This window comes from Oncorhynchus tshawytscha, linkage group LG10 (genome assembly GCF_018296145.1).
Source record: "Oncorhynchus tshawytscha isolate Ot180627B linkage group LG10, Otsh_v2.0, whole genome shotgun sequence".
Lineage (NCBI taxonomy): Eukaryota > Metazoa > Chordata > Actinopteri > Salmoniformes > Salmonidae > Oncorhynchus > Oncorhynchus tshawytscha.
Genome location: NC_056438.1, coordinates 9,307,906 through 9,326,927, shown reverse-complemented (window position 1 = coordinate 9,326,927; position 19,022 = coordinate 9,307,906). Strand labels below are relative to the sequence as shown.

Here is a 19,022-nt window from a genome sequence, read left to right as displayed (position 1 = left end):
TCATAGTGGGCAGAACAAGCAAGGCGGTGGGCAGAGCCAAGCACGAGCTAACGAGATCCTATTGGACCGCTCTAACATACATCTGCACTTTTCCGTCAGGGAACGCCTATCCTTGTGCAATAACTAAATTCGCCTTTGCGCTCCTTTTAGACAAAGTGATATTGAAAGACTTTTGCACAGGATAAAGTCTTCAAAGCTTAGCTTTGGGAACAGAAAACTTTATTGCGATCCAATAATGAGAACATTTGAAGAATTTCGGCCAAAATCCATCTCCATCCATCTTCTCCCACTACCGGGCACTGTGCTTCCTCTCACTACCATATTTGGTAACGAGTGGGAACGCCAAGCAGATGCCTCACATTTATATATCCGGTGAAATATCTGTCACATTGCTCTATCTGTGATACATCGGTTCAAACTAGTTGGTGGCAAACCCGGAAAGGAGCAACAGCGCCGAAAGCTGGATGGAGGTTTACTACTGTGCATGGCAGCCTGGTAAAAGGGAAATTATCATTACATGTAGACAAACAGTGGATTAATATCATAAATATAGGATCATCTGGAATCATCCATTTTCATCAGGAGTCGACTGTGTAGCATTAGTTTGAATGAGGTCAGAATGTTTGTTTAACCTTTATTTTAACAGGGAGGCATGCTGAGACCAAGGTCTCTTTTACAGATGAGCCCTGTAATTACACAAATACACACATTCAATACACTATGAAAAGCAAAGAACCGATACGAAACACCGTCATAGAAAACAAACACATTCTACATTAAATAAGGTCCTCAATCAGCTGTCTGAAATGCCCTAAAGGCACCAAATCATCAAATTTGAGACTTTTGGAGATTATTCCACAAGGAAGTTTACCTAACTCTGTAGAGAACGAAGGAATATCCAGAGTTAACCATCTTTGGTAACTTGTACGTCTTAAAAGTGATTAGTGATGTTAGGTACAGCGGGAGATTTTGTAAAAATAGCTTTATGAACCAAGAAAGAGCATTGCATCGATCAGCAAGACTTCAAGGAGGGCCAACCTACTTTCTGATACAGAATGCAGTGATGTGAACCTGTCGCCCGTAATAAAGTGTAGTGCTCTGTGATAAACTGCATCTAATGGTTTCAGTGTATTTGGCAGCTCGATTAACGTAGATATTGTCGCCGTAGTCAATGACCGGTAGGACCGGTGATGATACATACTGTTGGACAAATGCAAGGCAAGGTTTTCTTGAAAGCATATTTGAAATGTATCAATAATCTCGGGTTGTACTCGAAGGTGATAATGGAAAGAGATAACTACATGATAACAGTTAGGAAAGGGGGATACCTAGTCAGTTGCACAACTGAATGCATTCAACCGAAATGGTCTTTCACGTTTAACCCAACCCCTCTGAATCAGAGAGGTGTGTGTGTGGGGGGGGCTGCCTTCATCGATATCCATGTCATCGGTGTCCAGGGAGCAGTTGTTGTTGGGGGTTAACTGCCTTGCTCAAGGGCAGAACGGCAGATTCTTCCACCTTGCTGGCTCAGGGATTCAAACCCGCAACCTTTCGGTTACTGGCCCAACGCTCTTAACAGCTAGGCTATCTGCCACCCGTTACAACAAGCAATACGGTGATCTTGGATTATCATTTATTATTATTTTTCTAATTTTAAAGACAAAATTGATGGGTTTTGTGGGTGAAAAAAGATACATATAGGGACAAACTGAAGAGCAAAGATGTACGTCAGACTACAGGAGAAGAGAGAGAGAGTCTACCAGACACATAGTCTACCAGACACATAGTCTACCAGACACATAGTCTACCAGACACATAGTCTACCAGACACATAGTCTACCAGACACATAGTCTACGAGTCCTAATAAGGACAGACATACCAAAGAACATACTAAACTAAACATAAGGGGAACATAGGATAAGACGTAATGTATTATTAATAGGATATGAAGATGCTGAAGGAATGTTAGAAGGGACACATAGTCCACGAGTCCTAATATGGACAAACGATACCATAGAAACACACCGAGCTAAACAGAAGGGCCCCATAGGATAAGATGGGCGTATATTATTTTTGGGATAGGAGGAGGTCCTGCCACCATTATAAACTTAACCAAGGCAGATATGGGCGTTATTGGGCGTGAACAAGCAGGATGGACAGATTGAAAGATAATGGTGGCGGATGGACTAAGGGAGGTTACCACATTTACATGTGGGATGGACTCATATGTTATGTGTGTATAAATACAGAGCCAGAGCTCAGGGAAGGGAGTTGTTCCGCGGACCAGCTCGGACCAGCTCGGACCAGCGCGGACCAGCTCGGACCAGCTCGACCAGCTCGGACCAGCTCGGACCAGCGGACCACGGACCAGCTCGGACCAGCGCGGACCAGCTCGGACCAGCTCGGACCACGTGCCGGGTTGTGACAAAAACTCTCACTCACTCTCACTCATTCTTATGTTTAATAATTGTATCGTATAGTGTGTGTGTTTATCAGGCTTACAGTGATGGCAAAGAACAACATTTGAGAATGCGCTGAAGACTTGCTCTATGTCAGATCGAACAGGCCCTGAGTGGAACATCCCTGCCTGGGTACGCATTGGAAGAGGATCCACCTTCTTGCCGTTAAGTTCCAAGTTATTTCTTGAGGACAGAGGGGCCCATGTTCATACATGTTCACGATGGTGGAACAACCGCTGTACGTGTGTCATCATATCAAGCACTTTAAAGTAATCTCCCCACCTGAAGCTAAAGACAGGCACAAAATAGTTGACTTATGCACATGCTTTTGAAGATACAGATTTTGTGGCATTTGAGCTATTGAATTCAGAACAACCTAAAATTGTCACTTTGGAGTCTGGAACCGTATGCCACTGAAGAGATTCTTATGACTTTCAAATCATCTCGCCCGCAGACTTCCTCTTCCAATGCGTACCCAGGATGTTCCCCTCAGGGCCTGTTCGATCTGACATAGAGCAAGTCTTATCTCAAGCCATTCTCTCATGCGAAAACCAGGAGAAAATGGCTTAAGATGGTTTTGTCCTAGACATGAAGGACACAATAGCAGCTAATTAGGGTTTCATTTTGGGGTGTAAATAGCGCCGAATATATTGACAAAAGTCAACTTGTCCTAGAGAGATTCACACGTTTATCAAAACGTCACGCCAGGGGAAATCGACATGAAACACAACACTTATTTTAAGTGTTTCTGAAATCCACTATGAGAAAAACGTATGCTGGAAAAACAATTGGAACCATTTCCTTGTTTGACCGCTAGGTTTTATGGATAATATGACTCATACTGTGGTACTCTATTGCGCTGGGGCAGCGCTACCCAACTTCATTGTAGCCCTCATTCAACTCATCAGGGGCTTGATGATTAGTTCACAAGTTTAGTCAGGTGTGCTTGTCTGGGGTTACTATAAAAATGTAATAAAAACACATGCAACAACTGTAGTTTACATATTTTCTGTGGAATGGGAGTTGCGTAGCCTGGTTGTTAACATGTCATTCTTTACTCCACACAATGAAGGCAAAATCAAGTCGAGGTGGTCGACACTAGTTACCACAGCCATAAAGTCATAGACCCCGCCCATTTCTACAATTTTATCTTTTTTAAATGTGATTTTAAACCTAACCTTGCTCCACACTGCTAACCTTATGCTTAACCCTAACCTTAAATTGCTGATTTTTTGTTTTCATATGTAACGGATGTGAAACGGCTAGCTAGTTAGCGGTGGTGCGCGCTAATAGCGTTTCAATCGATGATGTCACTTGCTCAGAGACCTTGAAGTAGTGGTTCCCCTTGCTCTGCAAGGATCGCGGCTTTTGTGGAGCGATGGGTAACGATGCTTCGTGGGTGTCAGTTGTTGATGTGTGCAGAGGGTCCCTGGTTCGCGCCCGGGTCGGGGCGAGGGTACAGACTGAAGTTATACTGATACATTTTTACAATATAGCCATTTTTTTTTTTTTCTGGCTGTGGTAACTTGTGGAAGCATTCTACTTACGTGATCTAGTCAAAAACAATTGAAAAGTCGTAATTCTAGTGGGTGGCGAACCCAGAAACAGCGCTGCCAGCTGGATGAAGGTTTATTAAGGCAACCTACAGATCAGTAGTAAAGGGAAACAATGTCTAAACTCAGCTACAACAAAAAAAACGTCCCTTTTTCAGGACCCTGTCTTTCAAAGATAATTCGTAAAAATCCAAATAACTTCACAGATCTTCATTGTAAAGGGTTTAAACCACTGTTTCCCATGCTTGTTCAATGAACCATAAACAATTCATGAACATGCACCTGTGGAACGGTCGTTAAGACACTAACAGTTTACAGGCGGTAGGCAATTAAGGTCAGTTATGAAAACTTAGGACACTAAAGAGGCCTTTCTACAGACTCTGAAAAACACCAAAAGAAAGATGACCAGGGTCTGTGATCACGTTCTGCGTGAACGTGCCTTAGGCATGCTGCAAGGAGGCATGAGGACTGCAGATGTGGCCAGGGCAATAAATTGCAATGTCCGTACGGTGAGACGCCTAAGACAGCGCTAAAGGGAGACAGGACGTACAGCTGATCGTCCTCGCAGTGGCAGACCACGTGTAACAGCACCTGCACAGGATCGGTACATCCGAACATCACACCTGCACAGGATGGCAACAACAACTGCCAGAGTTACACCAGGAATCCCTCCATCAGTGCTCAGACTGTCCGCAATAGGCTTGAGAGAGGCTGGACTGAGGGCTTGTAGGCCTGTTGTAAGGCAGGTCCTCACCAGACCTCACCGGCAACAACGTCGCCTATGGGCACAAACCCACCGTCGCTGGCCCAGACAGAACTGGCAAAAAGTGCTCTTCACTGACGAGTCGCGGTTTTGTCTCACCAGGGGTGATGGTCGGATTCGCGTTTATCGTCGAAGGAATGAGCGTTACACCGAGGCCTGTACTCTGGAGCCGGATCGATTTGGAGGTGGAGGGTCCATGGTCTGGGGCGCTGTGTCACAGCATCATCAGACTGAGCTTGTTGTCATTGCAGGCGATCTCAACGCTGTGCGTTACAGGGAAGACATCCTCCTCCCTCATGTGGTACCCTTCCTGCAGGCTCATCCTGACATGACCCTCCAGCATTACAATGCCACCAGCCATACTGCTCGTTCTATGTGTGATTTCCTGCAAGACAGGAATGTCCGTGTTCTGCCATGGCCAGCGAAGAGACGGATCTCAATCCCATTGAGCACATCTGGGACCTGTTGGATCGGAGGGTGAGGGCTAGGGCCATTCCCCCCCCCCTCAGAAATGTCCGGGAACTTGCAGGTCCCTTGGTGGAAGAGTTTGTTAAGTTTGCTTAAAATAAACACAGAGGACGTTTATTTTTTTTGCTGAGTTTACATGTCGACAAACAGTGATCTGGGAGAATCCATTCTCCACCGGGAGTCAACTGTATATCATTACTCTATACAATATGAAATCAATATAATGAATGAGCAGCATTAGGTGAAATCTGTTGAGATTTCTCTTGGAGGTTTATTTAGGCAACCTTTTCTGGAATTGTATTTTATGTATCAATAATATCAGACATTAATGAGAGAAATTACTAAACAAATGCCCAGGAATTCCTTTTTGTAATTACGTGAAAACATCAACAGACTTCGATCAGCAGACCTGTGACTATGTACCATTTGATCACACACCTATTCATTTGGACCCCAAAGCAAGAATGATCCAGATTTGCTTTGCTTTCCTAAGTGTGTTGCCCACATCCTGCCTGTTATTCCCATCATCTGACAGAACATTTTTGTCCTCATTTTCTTTAGTCTTTCAGTTTTTATTCCTGTTTTCTTCCATTGTGGACTTTATCCACATGCCTCAGAAGATTTGTTTTATGAGTGAAACTTTTGCCACAGATTGAGCAGCCATGTTGTTTCTCTCCTTTGTGAATCTGTATATGTTCGGCTAGGGTGCCCTTGTTTCTGAAGCTTTTATCGCAGTCCTCACAGCTAAATGGATTCACTCCTGTGTGAGTCCGTATATGAAAGTTTAGGTGACCCTTCTGATTGAAGCTTTTCCCACAGTCACCACAGCTAAATGGTTTTATTCCTGTGTGAGTCAATATGTGCAAGTTCAGGTGACCCTTCTGATTGAAGCTTTTCCCACAGTCACCACAGCTAAATGGTTTCTCTCCTGTGTGAGTCAGTTTATGTCTGGTTAGGAGCCAGTGGCAATTGAATTTTTTCCCACAGTCACCACAACTAAAAGGTTTCTCTCCTGTATGAGTCAGCATGTGCCTCCCTAGGTCTCCCTTCTGACTGAAGCTTTTCCCACAATCACCACAGCTAAATGGTTTCTCTCCGGTGTGAGTCAGTTTATGCCTGGTTAGGTCCTTCTTGATACTGAAGCTTTTCCCACAGTCATGGCAGCTGTGAGTTGTTTTAGAACGGGTGCTGTGTTTGGAATGGTGTTTCCTCAATGGTGGACTGGGATCCAATGGTGGACTGGGATCTAATGGTGGACTGGGATCTAATGGTGGGCTACTGTCAAGTCCTACTGTGTCGCTGCTTACAGCTGAACTGTGTCTGGAGGCATTGTTTTGACTATCTGGAGAGTCACAGGGAATGTCGAGACCTTTTAAGTGGGTCACAGTAACAAAAAGTTTGGGATCCACTGGTTTAGAGTCAATCTCTCTGTTTTCCTCAGTCTTAGTTTGGGGAAGAGTCAAGGACTGAAGTGGGTCCTCCAGATCACGTTCACTTTTCACACAGGAAGGAGTGAAATTGAACTCTATTATATCAGGCTCCACCCCTTGAAGCTGCTCTTCCTCCTGACTGGTCCTGACTTCCTCATGTTCCTCTTTAATCTGTTTGGTCTCTGGGTCCTTCTGTCCCAGACTGGGGCTCCACTCCTGCTCACAGTGCTGCTGCTCAGGGGGAACCTCCTCTTCAGAGACAGAGAGCTGCAGGGAGTCTGGAGGGGAGAGGAGGAGCAGAGGTTACCTATACAGCCTGGATACAGAGGTTACCTATACAGCCTGGATACAGAGGTCACCCAGCTATACAGCCTGGATACAGAGGTTACCCAGCTATACAGCCTGGATACAGAGGTTACCCAGCTATACAGCCTGGATACAGAGGTCACCTATACAGCCTGGATACAGAGGTTACCCAGCTATACAGCCTGGATACAGAGGTTACCCAGCTATACAGCCTGGATACAGAGGTTACCTATACAGCCTGGATACAGAGGTTACCTATACAGCCTGGATACAGAGGTTACCTATACAGCCTGGATACAGAGGTTACCTATACAGCCTGGATACAGAGGTTACCTATACAGCCTGGATACAGAGGTCACCTATACAGCCTGGATACAGAGGTCACCTATACAGCCTGGATACAGAGGTTACCTATACAGCCTGGATACAGAGGTTACCTATACAGCCTGGATACAGAGGTCACCTATACACTCTTTAGACATGCCTGAGTGCACAATAACATTTCACATTTTTAGCTAATGGAAACTCAAAAAGGAAAACAAAAAAAACATTGTCTCAAAGCCGTGTTACACAAAAACCTCTTTGTAAATCTGTTTTAAAACAGCGAACAGTAAGCGTATCTTTTGTATTTGTACAGTTATTTTTGGATGATAATTAAGTTGAGGGTTCAAGGTTTACAAAACTGCGATCACAACTGTTTCTAGATAAAACGTTTAACACTTAACCAAATCGTCATCCTGAGCTTTATGTAAAAGGGACGTTGAATAAATCGGAACATCTTTCAGAGCAAGTTCAGATAGAATTTTACTCAACACTCGTTAAATGGAAAAGATTTGTGACACTGCTGTCCAGGGAAAGCATTTGTACATTGGGGTATTTTTATCTATTCATGGTAAAAGTAATAAAAATACAAATTAAAATTGTTGAAATGGTGACCGCTGAAAGCCTAAACAGTTTATTAATTTAGTAGAACTGTAGCTAATTATCAGTAGATCTACATACGAACCTATTCTACATAGTTGTATCTCTGGTGTCCTCCGCAGCAGTCTCCGTAGCAGATCATTCTCCTCCTGGTACTCTGCTACAGTTTTCTCAATCGCACCAAAAATCTCCACAGCAGCAGATGCTGTTAAACATTCATTTAAAAACACACTCAACAACTGTAGTTTAGATGTTTTCAGTGGACTGAGAGTTGGGTGTTCAGCTAGTACGGCTTCTTGACATGGGTTCTCCAGATCACATTCACTTTTCACACAGGAAGTAGTTAATATGGAGTCTTTGGTATCAACGAGCCCTTGAAGCTGCTCTTCCTCCTGACTGGTCCTGACTTCCTCCTGTTCCTCTTTAATCTGTTTGGTCTCTGGGTCCTTCTGTCCCAGACTGGGGCTCCACTCCTGCTCACAGTGCTGCTGCTCAGGGGGAACCTCCTCTTCAGAGACAGAGAGCTGCAGGGGTTCTGGAGGGAAGGAGAGGAGGAGCAGAGGTTACCTAGCTATAAAGCCTGGATACAGAGATCACCTAGCTATAAAGCCTGGATACAGAGGTCACCTAGCCATAAAGCCTGGATACAGAGGTCACCTAGCTATAAAGCCTGGATACAAAGGTCACCTAGCTATAAAGCCTGGATACAGAGGTCACCTAGCCTTAAAGCCTGGATAAAGCCTGCCTTAAAGCCTACAGAGGTCACCTAGCCATAAAGCCTGGATACAGAGGTCACATAAAGCCTAGCTAGCCATAAAGCCTGGATAAAGCCTGGTCACCTAGCTATAAATACAGAGGTCACCTGGATACAGAGGTCACCTAGCTATAAAGCCTGGATACAGAGGCTAGCTATAAAGCCTGGATACAGAGGTCACCTAGCCATAAAGCCTGGATACAGAGGTCACCTAGCCATAAAGCCTGGATACAGAGGTCACCTAGCCATAAAGCCTGGATACAGAGGTCACCTAGCCATAAAGCCTGGATACAGAGGTCACCTAGCCTTAAAGCCTGGATACAGAGGTCACCTAGCCTTAAAGCCTGGATACAGAGGTCACCTAGCCTTAAAGCCTGGATACAGAGGTCACCTAGCCTTAAAGCCTGGATACAGAGGTCACCTAGCCTTAAAGCCTGGATACAGAGGTCACCTAGCTATAAAGCCTGGATACAGAGGTCACCTAGCCTTAAAGCCTGGATACAAAGATCACCTAGCCTTAAAGCCTGGATACAGAGGTCACCTAGCCATAAAGCCTGGATACAGAGGTCACCTAGCCATAAAGCCTGGATACAGAGGTCACCTAGCCATAAAGCCTGGATACAGAGGTCACCTAGCTATAAAGCCTGGATACAGAGGTCACCTAGCTATAAAGCCTGGATACAGAGGTTACCTACAGCGCATTCGGAAAGTACTCAGATCCCTTTTTCCACATTTTGTTACGTTTCAGCCTTATTCTAAAATTGATTAAGCTTGGCACACCTGTATTTGGAGAGTTTCTCCCATTCTTCTCTGCAGATCCTCTCAAGCTCTGTCAGGTTGGTTGGAGAGTGTCACTGCACAGCTATTTTCAGGTCTCTCCAGAGATGTTAGATCGGGTTCAAGTCGGGGCTCTGGCTGGGCCACTCAAGAACATTCAAGTCAGTCCTGCATTGTTTTGGCAGTGTGCTAAGGGTCGTTGTCCTGTTGAAAGGTGAACCTTCACTCCGGACTGAGGTCCTAAGCGCTCTGGAGCAGGTTTTCATCAAGGAACTCTCTGTACTTTGCTCTGTTCATCTTTCCCTTGATCCTGACTAGTCTACCAGTCCCTGCAGCTGAAAAACATCCCCACAGCATGATGCTGCCACCAGTATATTTCACCGTAGGGATGGTGTCAGGTTTCATCCAGACGTAACGCTTGGCATTCAGGCCAATGAGTTCAATCTTGGTTTCATCAGGCCAGAGAATCTTGTTTCTCGTGGTCTGAGAGTCCTTTAGCTGCCTTTTGGCAAACTCCAAGCAGGATGTTATGTACCTTTTACTGAGGTGTGGCTTCCATCTGGCCACTCTACCAAAAATTGGCCTGATTTGTGAAGTTCTGCAGAGATGGTTGTCCTTCTGGAAAGTTCTCCCATCTCCACAGAGTAACTCTGGAGCTCTGTCAGAGTGACCATCGGGTTCTTGGTCACCTCCCTGAATTTACCAGAGGTAGACTTCAATCAAGTTGTAGAAACATCTCAAGTGCGATCAATGGAAACAGGATGTACCTGAGCTCAATTTCAAGTATCATAGCAAAGGGTCTGAATACTTAATCTAAATAAAGTATTTCTGTTTTTATTTTTTAGAAATGTGCAACATTTATAAAAACCTGTTTTTGCTTTGCCATTATGGAGTATTGTGTGTAGATTGATGAGGATATTTTTTACATTTAATCCATTTTAGAATAAGGCTGTAATGTAACAAAATGTGGAAAAAGTCAGGGGGTCTGAATACTTTCCGAATGCCCTATATATACCACATAATTAAATAGAACTCTTAAATTATCAACAGAATTGATAGATCTCTATGATCTATATAGCCAAGCAGGTTCCAACCTCCAGCGGCATAACTAAAGCATATTTTCTGGAACAAGCCATTTCTAAGAGGTCACATGTTCACTCAGTGTGACCTAAACCACTCAGTGTGACCTAAACCACTCAGTGACCTAAACCACTCAGTGTGACCTAAACCACTCAGTGACCTAAACCACTCAGTGACCTAAACCACTCAGTGTGACCTAAACCACTCAGTGTGACCTAAACCACTCAGTGACCTAAACCACTCAGTGACCTAAACCACTCAGTGTGACCTAAACCACTCAGTGTGACCTAAACCACTAAGTGACCTAAACCACAAATGCTATCAACTCTATAAAAAACATTTCCCCTGCAATAGGCTCAGAGAAATTCAGTTTAAAATATTACATGTTTGCTCTATTTAACCCCCCAGACTCAAGTTTCACACAATTACTATTTTTGCACTTTTTGCCATTGTCAATTGTTTGTTACTGTTGTTTAGTCCTTAACTGTTGAACTGTTGTTTTACTGCCACCAAGTGGTATGTTTTGGTCTTGCACAAAAAAAATACAAGGGAAAAAACGTGTATTTATTTATTTATTTAACTAGGCAAGTCAGTTAAGAACAAATTCATATTTACAATGACGGCCTACCCCAACCAAACCCGGATGACGCTGGGCCAATTGTGTGCCGCCCTATGGAACTCCCAATCACTTCGGTTGTGATACATCCTGGAATCGAACTAGGGTCTATAGTGACGCCTCTAGCGCTAGAAGCAGTGCATTAGACTGCTGCGCCACTCGGGAGCCCCAAATTGAATTCCCTCAATCTCTTGTGGACAGACGACCAAATTATGCAAGATTTTAGTTTTGGGTTAACTGAAATTAGTGACTAAATTACACAAAATTGTAGTTTTGGGTTAACTGGGATTAATGTCTTATAAACGTCTATTTCTAGTTCAAATCAAATCAAATTTTTCAAATCAAATTTTATTTGTCACATACACATGGTTAGCAGATGTTAATGCGAGTGTAGCGAAATGCTTGTGCTTCTAGTTCCGACAATGCAGTAATAACCAACAAGTAATCTAACTAACAATTCCAAAACTACTGTCTTATACACAGTGTAAGGGGGATAAAGAATATGTACATAAGGATATATGAATGAGTGATGGTACAGAGCAGCATAGGCAAGATACAGTAGATGGTATCGAGTACAGTATATACATATGAGATGAGTATGTAAACAAAGTGGCATAGTTAAAGTGGCTAGTGATACATGTATTACATAAGGATGCAGTCGATGATATAGAGTACAGTATATACGTATGCATATGAGATGAATAATGTAGGGTAAGTAACATTATATAGGGTAGCATTGTTTAAAGTGGCTAGTGATATATTTACATCCTTTCCCATCAATTCCCATTATTAAAGTGGCTGGAGTTGAGTCAGTGTCAGTGTGTTGGCAGCAGCCACTCAATGTTAGTGGTGGCTGTTTAACAGTCTGATGGCCTTGAGATAGAAGCTGTTTTTCAGTCTCTCGGTCCCAGCTTTGATGCACCTGTACTGACCTCGCCTTCTGGATGATAGCGGGGTGAACAGGCAGTGGCTCGGGTGGTTGATGTCCTTGATGATCTTTATGGCCTTCCTGTAACATCGGGTGGTGTAGGTGTCCTGGAGGGCAGGTAGTTTGCCCCCAGTGATGGGTTGTGCAGACCTCACTACCCTCTGGAGAGCCTTACGGTTGAGGGCGGAGCAGTTGCCGTACCAGGCGGTGATACAGCCCGCCAGGATGCTCTCGATTGTGCACCTGTAGAAGTTTGTGAGTGCTTTTGGTGACAAGCCAAATTTCTTCAGCCTCCTGAGGTTGAAGAGGCGCTGCTGCGCCTTCTTCACGATGCTGTCTGTGTGAGTGGACCAATTCAGTTTGTCTGTGATGTGTATGCCGAGGAACTTAAAACTTGCTACCCTCTCCACTGTTCCATCGATGTGGATGGGGGTGTTCCCTCTGCTGTTTCCTGAAGTCCACAATCATCTCCTTAGTTTTGTTGACGTTGAGTGTGAGGTTATTTTCCTGACACCACACTCCGAGGGCCCTCACCTCCTCCCTGTAGGCCGTCTCGTCGTTGTTGGTAATCAAGCCTACCACTGTTGTGTCGTCCGCAAACTTGATGATTGAGTTGGAGGCGTGCGTGGCCACGCAGTCGTGGGTGAACAGGGAGTACAGGAGAGGGCTCAGAACGCACCCTTGTGGGGCCCCAGTGTTGAGGATCAGCGGGGAGGAGATGTTGTTGCCTACCCTCACCACCTGGGGCGGCCCGTCAGGAAGTCCAGTACCCAGTTGCACAGGGCGGGGTCGAGACCCAGGGTCTCGAGCTTGATGACGAGCTTGGAGGGTACAATGGTGTTGAATGCCGAGCTGTAGTCGATGAACAGCATTCTCACATAGGTATTCCTCTTGTCCAGATGGGTTAGGGCAGTGTGCAGTGTGGTTGAGATTGCATCGTCTGTGGACCTATTTGGGCGGTAAGCAAATTGGAGTGGGTCTAGGGTGTCAGGTAGGGTGGAGGTGATATGGTCCTTGACTAGTCTCTCAAAACACTTCATGATGACGGATGTGAGTGCTACGGGCGGTAGTCGTTTAGCTCAGTTACCTTAGCTTTCTTGGGAACAGGAACAATGGTGGCCCTCTTGAAGCATGTGGGAACAGCAGACTGGTATAGGGATTGATTGAATATGTCCGTAAACACACCGGCCAGCTGGTCTGCGCATGCTCTGAGGGCGCGGCTGGGGATGCCGTCTGGGCCTGCAGCCTTGCGAGGGTTAACACGTTTAAATGTCTTACTCACCTCGGCTGCAGTGAAGGAGAGACCGCATGTTTTCATTGCAGGCCGTGTCAGTGGCACTGTATTGTCCTCAAAGCAGGCAAAAAAGTTATTTAGTCTGCCTGGGAGCAAGACATCCTGGTCCGTGACTGGGCTGGATTTCTTCCTGTAGTCCGTGATTGACTGTAGACCCTGCCACATGCCTAGTTCCAGATGTAACTTCGCTCGGTAAAGCTCCGCCTTATCTCAGCTCACTGGTCACCATAACAACACCCACCCCTAGCACACGCTCCAGCAGGTATATCTCACTGGTCACCCCCAAAGCCAGCACCCCTTTTGGCTGCCTTTCCTTCCAGTTCTCTGCTGCCAATGACTGGAACGAATTACAAAAATCGCTGAAGTTGGAGACTTATATCTCCCTCACTATCTTTAAGCATCAGCTTTCTGAGCAGCTTACCGGATCGCTGCAGCTGTACACAGCCCATCTGTAAATAGCCCATCCAATCTACCTACCTCATCCCCATATTGTTTTTATTTACTTTTTTGCTCTTTTGCACACCAGTATTTCTACTTGCACATCATAATCTGCACATCTATCACTCCAGTGTTAATTTGCTGAATAATTACTTCGCTACTATGGCCTATTTATTGCCTGACTTCCTCACGCCATTTGCACACACAGTATATAGACTTTTTCTATTGTGTTATTGACTGAACGTTTGTTTATTCCATGTGTAACTCTGTGTTGTTGTTTGTGTCGCACTGCTTTGCTTTATCTTGGCCAGGCTGCAGTTGTAAATGAGAACTTGTTCAACTGCCTACCTGGTTAAAAAAAGGTTAAATTTAAAAAATAAAAAAACTGTCTCAGCTGTCCGGATGGGCTGTGTTCGCACGGAAGAAAAGTGATTCATTTGTTTTGGAATTAGGCTACCTCCCGGGCGTGAGCGAAGTGATCGGCTCTGGCCGACAGCGAAGTCAACTCAAAACAAAAGTGAGGTAGGAGCAGGCGGAGTAAAGCGTAATTCAGAGTCTGATGATTTAATGCCAGGGAGCTGCGATATTTCACAATGGGCCGCCGTGCTATCTGTCTGGCTCTATCCACGGGTTGATGCACCTCCTAAAAAATCCCAACCCACGCGGCGACTCGTATTCATTTAATTTGATGGTTGGAGAAATTGCTTGAGCCACTCTGAGAATTAGAAAACTATGAAAGCTAACGGATTAATATTCTAAAAACATTGCTGTGCTGACGTGAGCACGTTTTGAACTGTTTTATGGAAAATGGATGCTGCGTTGTTGACAATATGACCGAGCGAAGTATATTACTGTTCTATTTGAGCAGAGCGTAACTCCCTCACCGGCTTCGATCGCCTGGTCACGCAACCGGAACAGCGTAATCGAATCCCCTCATTAATACGACACCAGTGCCTTCCATTTGGCAAGTAAAAGTTGGTTGAAAATGTACCACGCTTTGCAAGAACAGATGACATTATTGTACACTACCGACCAAAAGTGATTTGTTTAACGCTTTTTTGGGGTTACTACATGATTCCCTATGTGTTATTGTACCCCCGCATATTGACTCGGCACCGGTACTCCTGTATATAGGCTCGTTATTGATATTTTGTGTTACTTTTTAACATTCGTTTTTTGGTAAATATTTTCTTAACTCTTCTTGAACTGCACTGTTGGTTAAGGCCTTGTATGTAAGCCTTTCATGGTAAGGTCTACACTTGTATTCGGGGCATGTGACAAATAAAGTTTGATTTGACCTATATACAGCCTGAAACTAATGACATGTTGAATAAAATACAATTTGAATTTACTTTACCGGTTGTCCATGGTTTTGCGCTTGTGCCAGGTGAAATTTCAACTTCAGTACCAGCATTCTTATATATATATATAAAAAAATATATAATAATAATAAAATCAGATTAACAATAATTTCCTATTGATATTTTGTCTCAAATTTCAACCATCTGAAAGACCAACACCATAGACAACCGGTAAAGTAAGTTCAAATGTCATTTATTCAACACTCTGGCTTGTAAGGAACCTTTACAGGATTTTGCAGTCAATAGTTTCAGGCTGTATATGGAAATGAATAGTGTATTACAACGTGATTAATCAGACTAACCCCTAGGCTACCTGCCACCATAATGGTAATCACTGTTAGCCTAAACAGTTAGCCAGCAGATCCGACCGCTTGCTTAAAGCTGCACTAGGGTCCGACAGCACACATGTGTAGATTAAGACACCACGGAGCTGGTGCGAGATATGGATAGGAAACGTACAATCCAGGGATGAGAAATAATGTAATTAATTTAGTGTTAAATAACACTAATAGGTGAGAACAATATTTTTTGTGAACAAATGTTTAATTTTGACGTTATAATAAGTTGGTAGCAACATGGAAAATTGTGGTGGAAATCTGTTGCAGCTCAAGTCGACTACAAAATCCACAATGCAATGCTCTATGGGCTGGCTAGCTAGCAAACGTAGCTACACACAATAATACCAAAGACAATATCAGCATGTGAAGTAGCTGGTTAGCTGTAAAGTCACCTAAACAAACTGCACCATCAATTTAGGAGTCTACAACCTCGCCGTGTTCAACCTGCAGATTGATGTGCCTCACTGAGTGAAGTCTAACATTCTCAACGGCAGAGATACTTTTGACGAGATGGGAAACGTTGCCCATGCTACGTCAATCGACCGCGCTGTGCATTCTGGGTGATTCTGGGACAAGGAGCGCTCTCCTTCAAGGAGTGAATGGGAGTCTATAAGGCAGTGGTGGAAAAAGTACTTGATTGTCATACTAGTGTAAAAGTATAGATACCTTAATAGAAAGTTACTCAAGTAAAAGTGAAAGTCACCCAGTAAAATACTACTTGATTAAATGTAAAAGTATTTGGTTTTAAACATACTTAAGTATCAAAAGTAAATGTATTTGCTAAAATATACTTATAAAAGTATAAATTATTTCAAATTCCTCATATTAAGCAAATCAGACAGCACCATTTTCTTGTTTTTAAAATGTAGGTATGAATAGCCAGGGGCACACTCCAACACTCAGACATTATTTACAAAAGATGCATTGGTGTTTAGTGAGTCCGCCAGGCCAGAGGCAGTAGGGATGACCACATGTTCTGCTGGGTGGAACGTTAATACTTTACTTAATTCATGGGATTCCTATCTCCTTTCTATAATATCTCTGGCAACGGCACCATGCAATGCACCCTGGACTAAAAAGGCAGACAAATAGTTAAAATGAGCTGTAAATTTACACAGTTCTATCTCAAAAAATATGATCAATGGCTCATTCAAGAGAAGACATTGTCCTGAGTTATGACACCGGCCAGTATTGAAATATGACATGTATGAGAGACGTGTATTACTATTAACTTCCAGTGTAGTGAACGCGACTTTAGCACGGTGCTACATAGTAACGGATGGATTTCTGCCTGCTTGATAACTCAGATACACATGAAAACATTAAATAACCCAGGGAATCGATAGAACATCACCCAAAGATGTACAAAATCAATATAACATCCAAAATGGGTGAACAGTTCCTTTAATATACACAGGAACGCGGTCTAACCCTAGTGCAGCTGAAAGCAAGCGGGGTCAGATCTGCTGGCTAACTAAAAAGTGTATAAAACAGTAGATATACATACTAACCTATTCTACATAGTTGTATCTCCGGTGTCCTCCGCAGCATTATTCGTAGCCGATCATTCTCCTCCTGGTACTCCACTACCGTTTTCTCAACTGCCCCGAAAATCTCCATAACAGCCGCCGTTAAACGCTCATTTAAAAACACACGAAACGCATCTAGTTTATACATTTTCAATCGACAGAGAGATAGCTGGACATTCAGTAGTGATGATACCGGAGCATGCGTTGAAATCGCTAAGTTTATTTCGAAGCACTGTGAAGACGCTTACATTTCTTATCGTGGTTTGGTAGGAGACAAAAAGGCTACACCACAGAGTCGATAAACCCAGAGGCGCAACATTGCTAGACTTCCGGAAACGCTTGCGAATCAGACCAAGCAGGCCGGGTTAGATAAATCAATGAGAGTTGTTAATTAGTTGTTAATTATCTCGAAATCTAAAGGCACAACCTAGATTCGAGCCAATGTCTTAAGTAGTTGAACATGTTACTACTCATGAAAGTGACAAACTGACACGTTTTCATTTTTGTCAAAAAGTACTTTATATATATATATATATATATATATATATATATATATATATATATATATATATCGAAGGAGTGCGTTTTACAGTGTGCACATGCGCAGTTCGGCACGAGAGCCCGTTTCTACGTATGACTTTCGCTAGCCAAGGTCGCCATGACATCGCCTACAAGCGTGAGCGGGGATTTCTATTAGAGACAGTTTCTGCCTATCTTCATACTGTCCTGTCTTTGGCTTCACTACGTACGCGCGCGACTTCTTTGTTCAATAATTTGGCTTTTCTAAATTATTTTGACCTGCAGGTGGCACTAGTGTACACTGTTGATCAAAGCCTTGAGTAATGCACCTATTTTGGACACAATTGGTTGGAAATGCTCAATATTTCACAAAAAAAGTACGCTCAGTTTAAATTCTGCATTGTCGTCGGCTTCTGTTCGTATCAGCGGGTGGTGAGTGCATAAACACTAATGGTGCGCGATTCAGCATCACCAGCATCCGCCCACAATTGCTAATAACCGATCCGCAACCACCGATTTATACGTGATAAAGTAATCTGAGGCCTGCACCCAACCCTAACCTAATATAGAACATGCGCTATAGGCTACAGTCAAAGTCAATACAAAGATTTTTTGACAGGGGTGCAGGATTTCTTTTGTTGTTGCCTGATTTAGATATGTTTCTGCTTATAATTTATTGTCTATAATTAGACACATATAGCTTCTCTTTTGTAATTATATGTTGCCCTAGAAGACTAAAATAAATCCCTGCTCAACAAATAATGTACTAGATCCATAGAATGAATGCTTCAATCTAAAGTTCTCTGTCATCTTTCGTGGAGCAAAGACTTTTAGGGACTGCGGAGAAATTACAATAATGCAACAACAAAAAAAATTAAACGGGAAAGATTTGCTGTGCAAAATGTCCAAATGACATCAGTTTTACCAGTTGTAAGGAAAAAGAAAGCTGTGAAAACGACCCAACGTGTTTCTGATAAGATTTCAGTTTAGCTTCGCCACATATTTGATGTGGTTGAAATACTGTCAGCTTTTATTATTATTTTATGAGGAAGACAGCACCCTTTTGCCTCCGGGGCTTGATATTAACTTTTTCTGTCCTTTCCCAAAAGCATTATTTGGTGATTGGCTGTGTATGCTATATGACATGTGTACAGTTAAGCCCTAAAGTTTAGGTTTAAGCACTAAAATACTAGCACACAACTCAGACCCCACAAGACATGTCACCAGAGGTTTCTTCACAGTCCCCAAGTCCAGAACAGACTATGGAAGGTGCACAGTACTACATAGAGCCACGACTACATGGAACTCTATTCCACAGTACTACATAGAGCCATGACTACATGGAACTCTATTCCACAGTACTACATAGAGCCACGACTACATGGAACTCTATTCCATAGTACTACATAGAGCCACGACTACATGGAACTCTATTCCACAGTACTACATAGAGCCATGACTACATGGAACTCTATCCCATAGTACTA

The 19,022-nt window shown here is 43.5% G+C and overlaps 2 protein-coding genes across 3 annotated transcripts in view; both read right to left on the bottom strand.

The window, feature by feature from the left end:
* Positions 1-19,022, bottom strand: part of LOC112259705 (zinc finger protein 182-like) — an 80,199-nt gene that overhangs the window by 13,870 nt on the left and 47,307 nt on the right. The window lies entirely within an intron of this gene.
* On the bottom strand, positions 5,492-17,361 carry LOC112259699 (zinc finger protein 578-like). Its single transcript, XM_042329406.1, has 3 exons — positions 16,999-17,361; positions 7,987-8,436; positions 5,492-6,952 (listed from the first exon to the last, which is right to left on the bottom strand). Exons 1-3 carry the CDS (start codon positions 17,162-17,164, stop codon positions 5,817-5,819), a joined length of 1,752 nt encoding a protein of 583 aa, XP_042185340.1. The 5' UTR covers positions 17,165-17,361; the 3' UTR covers positions 5,492-5,816.

Coding starts and splice junctions, on each gene's coding strand:
- LOC112259699 (XM_042329406.1), bottom strand. CDS start 17,164: ATGTATAAACTAGATGCGTTTCGTGTGTTTTTAAATGAGCGTTTAACG. Junction 8,437..16,998: donor GATACAACTATGTAGAATAG/GTTAGTATGTAT, acceptor CCTTCCCTCCAG/AACCCCTGCAGCTCTCTGTC. Junction 6,953..7,986: donor GATACAACTATGTAGAATAG/GTTCGTATGTAG, acceptor TCTCCCCTCCAG/ACTCCCTGCAGCTCTCTGTC.